The sequence below is a fragment of the Myripristis murdjan genome, chromosome 1, assembly GCF_902150065.1.
Source record: "Myripristis murdjan chromosome 1, fMyrMur1.1, whole genome shotgun sequence".
NCBI classification, from domain to species: domain Eukaryota; kingdom Metazoa; phylum Chordata; class Actinopteri; order Holocentriformes; family Holocentridae; genus Myripristis; species Myripristis murdjan.
The window spans coordinates 31,738,832-31,748,682 of NC_043980.1; the positions used below are offsets into that span (position 1 = coordinate 31,738,832).

Here is a 9,851-nt window from a genome sequence, read left to right on the forward strand (position 1 = left end):
ACAGCTGGGAAGGCCAATGACAGGACACTCATGTCTGTGTACATTGTGGTTGTCATGGTTACGCCCTGACATTCCAAAGTTCAGGAAAAACGGGGGCGGGACTATGGGTTAAGCAAGGGTGGATGCGCCTCTCAACTGCAAGTCGCGGATGTGAAGAAAAAGTTTGTAACTCGTAAAATTAACGAATGAACCACGCAGCTCTCAGTTTAGAGTGGCCAAATTACAGTTGTTGACCTCTATGGTCAGCGGCTGAAATGCCAAGTGGTAACATTTAGCCGCTAGCCAACCCATGCTAGCGTTGCTAGCAAACTTATCGTTGTCCAAATGTAACGCGTCAGCTAATGTTAGCCAGCTTTTTCTCTTTTCCTCATCGCACGTTGTGGGCTTTGTATGCCAAGCGGAGTTTTTGGACACGTAGTTAACAGAACAGACACGTTGATAGTAAACGAATATTAAAATTAAAGACTTTGTAGTTCCACAGCACTGCTGTTGTTGGCGGGTGGCGTACCTGCATGCCGCTTAGTGCATCTGTCAGATATGCTAGCGCACTCAGGTGTGAAGAACGCCTATGATCTGAAGCCAAACTTCCCATTGGATAGAGCTATCCTGACTCCACCCTGTTCAGGTGTGTCTTAATATGTACTTTGCCAAAACTTATATTGACGCTGCCACTACTAATAACTTCATTTACCACACTATTTCGGAGGTCACTTTAACAACCAAGATATGTTTTATGCAGCATATGTTGTATATAAACGCGTTGTAGCATTTTTTTTCCATAATAAGAATGACTGTGTAACGGTGCCATATAGAGACAGGCATAGCAGCAGTAATGTGTGCAGGCAAACTCCGATGTTTGATGCAGTTGTGCTCTGTTATGCTGCAGGTAACCTGGCCTGTGAACTGGGACAGAGTGACACCAGGATGGGAGTGTTGGCAGGGCTGTGCCAGAGCTGAGGCTGTGCTCTCACCCATCTGCTACATTTAGGACAGCAGCTCATTTTTTCATTGCACCTTGACAAGAGGAGACACATTGAATATGTCCTGTGTCATTTCTTAAACAGAGCCTGCCTGCAGAAGTATAATGACTAACTGAAACTTTCTGGATCAACGTAGAAAAGAAAGTTCCCCAGAACAATGTTCAGGCAATCAGATGCATCATCCAAGAGACGTCCTTGTGGTGGAAGTGGGCTCAACTTATCCCAACCTCCCCCATCCTCCTCCATCCAGCAGGGTCGTATCCGGGCTGTGGAGGTGGCCCGAGGGAGGACGGGGTATGGCTTCACACTGTCAGGCCAAAGCCCTTGTGTCCTCAGCTGCATTCTCAAAGGGAGCCCTGCAGACTATGTGGGTTTGCGTTCTGGAGACCACATCCTCTCTGTCAATGACATCAATGTCTCCAAGGCCTCGCATGAGGATGTGGTCAAATTAATTGGACGCTGCTCCGGTGTCTTGAAACTGGTCATTGCTGAGGGAGAGCATCACCGGCGACACCATCATCACCAGCGCACTGCTGGCAGTCGTCACCACAGCAGCGCTGCAATGGCAGCTTCTTACCTGGACTCTTGCTCCAGTGATGACGAGTTGGACAGCTTCCATGACAACGGCATTAACAACAACAACAATAGCAGGCCGTGCTCTGGATCCCGTGGGGGTTGGTACAAACCCAAACTGGATTCTAAGCAGCTGGGCATCAACCGGGCAGAGAAGGTGGTGGCCGAGCTGCAGTCCGGGGGAATCTTCAATATGATCTTTGAGAACTCCAGTCACTCCTCCAGCAGCTCAGACAAGGACAGGGCTGGGGTTACCTCCCCATCCAAATCACGTCCACTCTCTGAACCTGAATTCCCTCCATATCGGACCTCCTCGCGGTCCCGGAGCAACCCCAACCTGCTCTCTGAGGAGGAGATGGCCCGAGTTTTGAACGATGACTCCGTCTTCCTGGACCCGGACTTCCGCCATCTCCATCTATATCACCCTGAAGAGCATGATGTGGATGTTGGAGAGGGGGGCGACTTGGGCCTAGAGCCAAGCGAAGGCATCCTCAATGTGGGCATGATGGTGGGTTACCTGGGCTCCATCGAGCTGGCCTCCACAGGAACAAGCCTAGAGAATGACAGCCTGCAAGCCATCAGAGGGAGCATGAGGCGTCTCCGAGCGGAGCAAAAGATCCACTCATTGGTCCTCATGAAGGTACAGTTGGATAGATTTTTGCCCACCTGAGGATGATGATGGTGATACTACTGTCTTAATTATGTGTGTTTATTATTTTTTCAAAACAGCCAAAGGGTGCTTTATGGATTAGTAAAATTATACTGAAAAGTGCTACTGCTAATAGTCCTGTCAGCTTTCGATTATTGAACACAAGGTCAGAGAAGCTAAGTAATTTCTTTTTCTGCCCAGACATGATTTATTATTATTAATGCTCCTGGTTGAGAGGACTATTATCAGTGACAGTTATAATCACTGATAACAAGGAATTTAAATTAGATTATGTTTTAGCAATATAGAGCTTTCTGTGATTGCCTACTTATTCCCCTGGTATGGAGGTGTAATTTACATTAATTTTATCCCACCAGGTTATGCATGACAGTGTCCGTCTGTGCAGTGACAGAGGTCAGGTTCTGGCCACCTACCCTGCAGAGAAATTAGCCTTCAGTGCCTGCTGTCCCGATGACAGACGCTTCTTCGGACTGGTCACCATGCAGGCCACGGATGACCATGATGATCGTCATTATGGCAGTGGACGAGAGGAAGGAGAGGGTGGATTGAGGACTTCATGTCACGTGTTCATTGTAGACCCAGACCTGTGTCACCACCAGGTATGACCGGATGATGCAACAATGTGATGTAATAAAGATTTACAAGTAACATCTTTGTTCTGTATATACCAGCCTTGTTGGGGGGATGTGATGCTCAGAATCTTTCTGAGCATCACATATATTAATATATATATATATACTGACACATTTTTGTAATTTATATTTTTAAGTTAACCATAAATTATTATTATAGATTAGATATTTTTGTCAGGGTAACCCATTATTCTTACCCCAAGAACAGTATCACACTACAGGAGAGTGGAGAAAAAGTGACATTTATCATAGCGAATGAATGTCTGTCGATTAACTGTGACTGCTTTCATTTCTCCAGGTCCATTTGGGTGTGGCCAGGAGGTTTGGCTTTGAGTGCACCCCTGATCCAGACACAGGGGGCTGCCTGGAGTTCCCCCCCACTTCCCAGCCTCTTCTCCAATTTGTGTCTGTCCTCTACCGCGACATGGGGGACAACATTGAGGGTGTGCGGGCCCGGGCCTTCCACGATCCAGACAATGATGCCCAGCAGAACCACAGCACAAGCAGCAACAGTGATAGCGGAATAGGCAATTTTTTGCCTGAGGAGAAGAATAACAGAGTACTATTGGTGGACCTCGGTGGTCCTCCTAACCATATCTCTGGGCCACGCCACTGGGACAGCCCTCCCCCGTCACAGCAGGCCTGGAGCCCCACCCAAGGAGCCACAGCCTCACACCCGCCTCCCCCTCCACCGCCTCTTAGGAACGGCCACTACCGCCACGAACCGCACCTGGCTGACCTCCCTCACCCTCTCCCCTTGTCCCACCCCTCTCATTCTGACGTCTCTGGTAGGCACTCACGAGGGATGCACCCACACCAGCACCACTACTCGCCTGGGAGGCGGGGAGGAGCTGTCGGGGGTGGAGACAAAAGAGGAGGAGGAGGAGTAGTGGAGCAGCAGCGCTGGCTTCCAGTCCACGTGTTGAGAGACTGGCGTCAGCAGCACCACCACCACAGCCACCTTCAGGGCCTCAGCAGTGACCAGGAGTCTTATGCAGAGTCCACTGACGGATGGTCCTCGGCCAACTGCAGCACCCTGCCCCCACCCATGAACAAGATCCCAGCCGACCGCTACCGGGCCCCGCTGGCTCCCGGAGACCACCTGCCACCACCAGGAGGGAGCCAGCCTCCTCCCACACATCCCCACTCCCACACACACAGGCTGGCTGCTCAGAAAGACGAGTGGGCTAAGAAGCTTTTTGGTGCTGGGGACAGGGACAGGGACAGGGAGAGGCCTGGAGCAGAGAGAGGAGAAAGAGAGAAGAAACGAGGCGGTGCCAAGCAAGGAGAGAAAAAGGTAACTGTTTGAGTTCATAAATACCCTGTCTCTTTCTGCCTGCTCAGCGATTTTATTAAGATAAATTCTTATTTTTCACCACAGTTACGACCTAGTGGATGACTTAAGAAGTATTCTGCATAGTGTATTTGTAGGTAAAGTCATCCCATAATAGTGCATGCTCTGCTGTGCCAGTATCTGGGCTGTGGGCTTGTGGAACGGGTATGTTAAAACTGACCCTAAGATGAGAAGCCTGGACAGCAGGCAGCAGCCCCCATCACACCCTCGCTGTGGAAATTTACTCTTGACGAGAGTGTGTATCCAGGACTACCATTTATTGAGGCTATAAATTCATCTGTGTTCGTCCCTCTGCTCTCCAGTGTATTCAGCGCTTCTGCTTTTCAAGGTCTAGGACTATTTCACTCATTCAGTCTAGTTACTAACTGAGTCACTCAGAGGTAAAACTTGCAGTGGTTTTGAAATTTGTGGTGAGTCACCATCCATCATGTTGTGTGATAAATAGCCCGAGCATTTCAACTGTCTGTCTGCCTAGACTTAGTACAAGCAGATTGATAAGTTATTTATCCACACTACTCCGGTATCAAATCATGTATTATTCACTAGCCAGGCATCAGCCAGCACCTGAAAACCACCTGTTTCCCATGGTAATGAACACACACCTGAGTCTCCTTGGCAACACTAGACTACTTTTTACACTAGTTTAACAAAGATATAACATCACATCACAACTTTTACACTTGATCAGTTTAAAACCCATTTCTGCTTTTGAGGGATCAAACCATATAGCCTCATTAATAACCTGGGACAAACAGTAAGTTATTACTGTATGGTAAATACTGTATTTGCAATTATTTAGCGATGGTTGAAAAGTTTGCTTACATTGTTTTAAGAAGAATACATTTCCTGTTGTATGTAGGCCCATTGTGTCAGCAACTGGCTGTTTACTGTTTATATATGAAAGGAAGGAAGAGAGGGATACAGACAGACAAAAAAAAGATGGAGAGAAGGAAGGATTTACAGCAATGCCAGCATCACACATCATATCCAGCTTGACTGGATTCCTGCTGCATTGCAATGCCTCAACAGTGTGCGTGTTGCAATACTCATGCATTTTTTTTTTTTTTTTCAAATCTGTAGCAACTTGTGGTGTTGTCATAATCTTCTGGCTTTACGTAGAGACAGCTGTCAGGGTAGCCAATTGTTTCTTTGACTTTGAGGCAGACTGGTGCTTCCCCGCAGTCAGGGTCTTGGTGGACAGGTTGCTGGGTCCTCTGGGGGACAATAAGAGGAAGTATCCGGCAGGCCAGAGTTAGGGTAGGAGCCAGTGGGGCTGACAGCGACAGGAAGGTGGATGTTAACCTTTGGACATGTCGTCAGATTGGAGACGCAGAGCTTTGGAGGCTGTGGCCCTGCAGTCTGTCATGGTAGGCCATGGCTCAGGAGACAAAGCTGACACTGTGTGATTGTGCTGCATTGATGTGATTCTTTAGTTTTTCTGTCTTTCATAAGGACATGTATTACTAGTCCATTTATAATTGAGAAAATGTTTTTTTTTTCTTGTAACCTGCAGTATATTAATCAAGTTGTCTTCCTCATTTAATTGCTTGGTGCTTTTTGCCACAAGGCGGCACTGTTTTCCTATCTAAATCTCTGTAACCTGCAGTCTCTTGGTGAAACATTTCTCAAAGAGCCAAATATACATTTTGGAAAATTCTTTCTAAGCAACAGTCTATATAGTCTATAGAGTCAGTTAATATAGTTTTCAAGACTATATTAACATTGAAGCAGTTGTTTTCACAGTTTTTTTCCATTTTTCTAAAGAAACTCTACAAGCATTTCGAATAACGTAAATTGGGATCAAAGTGGTTGAATACTGACAAATGTATGTATAACATTTTTCATGTACTGCATGATCTGCAGCCTGTGGAACTTTCTCCATCAGTTCCAGACATGTTGATAGAGCTGTTGTTTTGCAGGTAGAAAGTGTCTTGTGTCTGTGTGTGTACACTCGTGTGTTTGTTCTTTCATATTTTTGACAGCTGTGTTGTCTCATAAACAGGAAGGAGTCCTCCTCTGTGTAGAGACGTCAAAATAGATAGGAGTAAGTGTCCATGTGTGTGTGTGTGTGTGTGTGTGTGTGTGTGTGTGTGTGTGTGTGTGAGAGAGAGAGAGAGAGAGCAAGATCAACTGTGCAGATAAGAGCTCAGAGTTTTCCAGTTAGATCTTGCCTCTCAGATGTTTCCTTGAGCGAGCGCTGACACAGCCACACCCAAGACAACCCCAGCATGCCAGAGATCAACAGTGTGTCATTTTTTGTCAAATCCATCATCTCTTAAATGGCAGTTTCCCCTCCTTTCTTTTCTTTTCCTTTCCTTTCCTTTCCTTCCCTTCCTTTTCGCTATGAACAAGAGTTGTTTTTTTACACACCATGTTAAGCAAAGGTCAGACAAAAGACAGTAAAATGTAAGAATGTAAGAATGTTTTTGTCTGCATTCATACTGGGATGTTCAAATATGTATTCAACTGATTAGAACTATGCACACACACACATTGATTCAGTATCCAGGCAACACTGCCGACTATCTCCTGATGAAATGCCGACAAGACCCACCCCTAATCAGCCAGTCATATTCAACATGTATCTCAGCTTAGCCTCTGGAGCCAATCAGCATTGATTAATGATATATTAGTCAGCTGGTGCTCATTGAAATCTGCCATCACTTAATGACATAACTCAGGTGGAGCGAAATGTCATTCATAAATAAATAAATAAATAAGAGCAGCAGTGTATTTACAATTCAGAACAGCAGAAAGAAAGAAGAGTTGTTCACAAGATAATATGACATATAATCTATCAAGGCATTGCATGACTAACCTTTTATTTCTGCTCCTCTCCAGTTCATAGCGCCTGTCAGTGTGGTTACATGGCCAGAGGGTTTTGGACTGTAAATCTTGATGAACCATAATGACTCTGTTTATCACAGGCTGAATTTAGGCAGCGGTTTATGATGTACGGTAACAGCAAGCTGATGTTAAGTTCAGTCAGTGTAGTTTGTGGGTCTGCATTGGACAGATCCTTATAAAAGTGGTAATGGGTTGATGATAACAGTGATTTTTTTTAAGCTACTGACCAGTTGGAAGTGTGTGTGCGTTGGTGTGTGTGAGCCTTTGTGGTTGCCCAAAGTAGACTGCAGTGCTGCAGAGAATCACAAGACTGCACACGCCTGTGTCCCCCATGTGGAATCTAACATTCGAGTGAAAAAAAAAGGAACTCTTCTTAAAAGGTCACGGGCGTGCGATAGAGCAGGAGACCAAGCTGTACGGATCTGTTCACATAAGCGAACGACTGTCTATTTGTGTGTTTAACAGACTGAACTCTGACATTCAACTTTTCTGTGCCACCCATCCCAACAAGACTCATCTTTTTGATGATGGTACATATGGTACATTGTCTCCAAAAGGCCTAAAGCTGTCAGATTTCCAAGACCTGGCTACTGCAGCGGTGTTTTACTGAGACCAGACACACACTCAGCCTCTGAGGTGTTGTTTGATGACCCTTGGCCCGAGGGATGTAATAAATAGATGGTGTTTGTGCATGCCTGGACATTTTCTGTGAGCAGGTCTTTTAAAGCTGGGAGATACGGACAAAATCAAACATCACAATACCTTTGACCGAATACCTCAGTATTGATATTGTAACAGTGTATACCAGAATGTTCATCACACTTTTTATCAAGTATTGCACTGTATGTACCAGCAATATGTGTTTTGACGTTTTTGTCACTACTTATCTAATTCATATTTGTTTAATTGTCTTAATTTTTGACTGCTGTTTACTGCTGATTTCTTTGTTCTTTCTTTTTGCAGGGGTCTTAACTGTATACCTCAATATTGATATTGTGATGACATTGTAGGGATGACTAAAGCTTCTTTTCCACTACACAAGATTTTTGGCCAACAGTCATTAGTATTGTGGATATGATGACCCAGCAGGTAGAGGCAAATAACAGAACGACTAGAACAGTCTAATACGTTCTGAAAATTGCATCTCTTCACTATAATGCAGCCTTTAAAATCAGAAGAAGACAACACTTATTTCATACCGCAATATTTCAAAATTCCAAATCCCAGATAATATATCACCATACTGATATGCTATTACACAAAACACACAATATTGATTATATTGCCCTGCTGTGAAATCTTTGCATCCATTCACTTTTTTTTATCCAGAGAAAGTTGTCTGTTTTCCACCAGCATCCAACTTCAGATGCAGTCAGTTCCACATATTCACACCCAGTAACAGCCACAGTCCTATGCTTTTTGCCATTGAAGCAGTTTGGTCTTCAGTGCCTTGCTAAACAGAAGCTCAGTAGTACTTGTTGAAGGTGAGAAGAGTGTTACTCATTCACTCTTCTCACCTACATTGTGACCTTGTGGCCTCCAACACACAAATCTGTTTCTCTAATCTCTAGGCTATTACCGCACCTACTAGCTCAAACTGTGTAAGACTAGGTGTTGATTTATCTGGCACGTGAACATGCACCTGTCTCCCCTCAGGGTGGCCGATTCCGCGGTCTGACCATGGGCTTCCCTCCTCTCTCTCAGCGCTCCTCAGCCAGACGCTCCTTCGGACGCTCCAAGCGCCTCAGCCTGGCCCGCTCCCTGGATGACCTGGAGGTAGGATCGTATGCACACATACACCCAGTACAGGACATGCATGCAGCGACCTGGCACCTAGCCTTCAGGGTTGCCGGGATGCTCAGGGAGTCTGGCCACAGCATTATTGTCACATTTGAGAACATTTGAGCTACACGTGCAGCATCTGTCTCTATTAATAGCTGCTCACTGCACACCATACATCCTCACATGACACGTGAAGCACCCAACCTCTCCTCTCACATTGCCGTGGTAACATACACACAGTTGTGTGGACAGGGCTGCCTATACTGAGTACTATAATATCAGAGTGAATATTTGTCATGTCTGTCAGTTGTGGGTAATCTTATCGGGTTATAGGCTTGCACAGTTTTGATAGTTTGCTTTCTTGCTAATAAGGCTAACTGAGGTCATATTTGCATATATACATAGAGCTGGAGTAATATGGTTGAAATCACAATACTGATTAATATATATCACAATATGACAAAATATCCAAATTCACATACTTAATAATCACACTGATGTTCATCCCGTTGAACCCAATGGAACTGTAATGGACAAAAATATTATTAAATGGGGTGCAGTGGGATTCAAAAACCAAAGATTTTGAAAAATATTCCTTAAAATGTTTCATGCCTAATTTTAGCATTGTTGAAAATAAAATTGCTTGTTATCATTATTTCTGACTACAGAACTATGGGGCACGATATCCCCAAATCACCTGATTAACACGTTATGATACTGCTGAAAGATGATGTAGCCATACATCTGCTAGAGGTAGACGTTCCACGTTATCTGCTGATTGGGTGTAGTATCGCTGCTTTTTTGCACGAAAAATTCTCCTTTTGTTCTCTTCGCTGCGAGGAATGACGTATCACCCAGTCATTTGAGAGACATGGGTTTTTCCTCACAATATGCCTATTTAGATGTTCTTTACAACACTGTAGGAAGATCTCGGGCAGCAGAGATTATGATTGCTATCATAGCTGCCACTAAAAATGGACTTTATCCTGCTTGTCTCAGTAATAGCATAGATT

The 9,851-nt window shown here is 44.9% G+C and overlaps 1 protein-coding gene across 2 annotated transcripts in view; it reads left to right on the top strand.

Moving 5' to 3' along the window:
• The first annotated feature begins 515 nt into the window (after positions 1 to 515).
• rgs12b (regulator of G protein signaling 12b) overlaps positions 516 to 9,851 on the top strand; it is a 60,274-nt gene continuing 50,938 nt past the window's right edge. For both annotated transcript variants that reach the window (XM_030060578.1, XM_030060587.1), the window contains exons 1-5: positions 516 to 625; positions 887 to 2,193; positions 2,580 to 2,822; positions 3,154 to 4,152; positions 8,713 to 8,832. In XM_030060578.1, the coding sequence (XP_029916438.1) occupies positions 1,138 to 2,193; positions 2,580 to 2,822; positions 3,154 to 4,152; positions 8,713 to 8,832 (2,418 nt within the window). In that variant the 5' untranslated portion in view covers positions 516 to 625; positions 887 to 1,137. The remainder of the gene's footprint in view (positions 626 to 886; positions 2,194 to 2,579; positions 2,823 to 3,153; positions 4,153 to 8,712; positions 8,833 to 9,851) is intronic.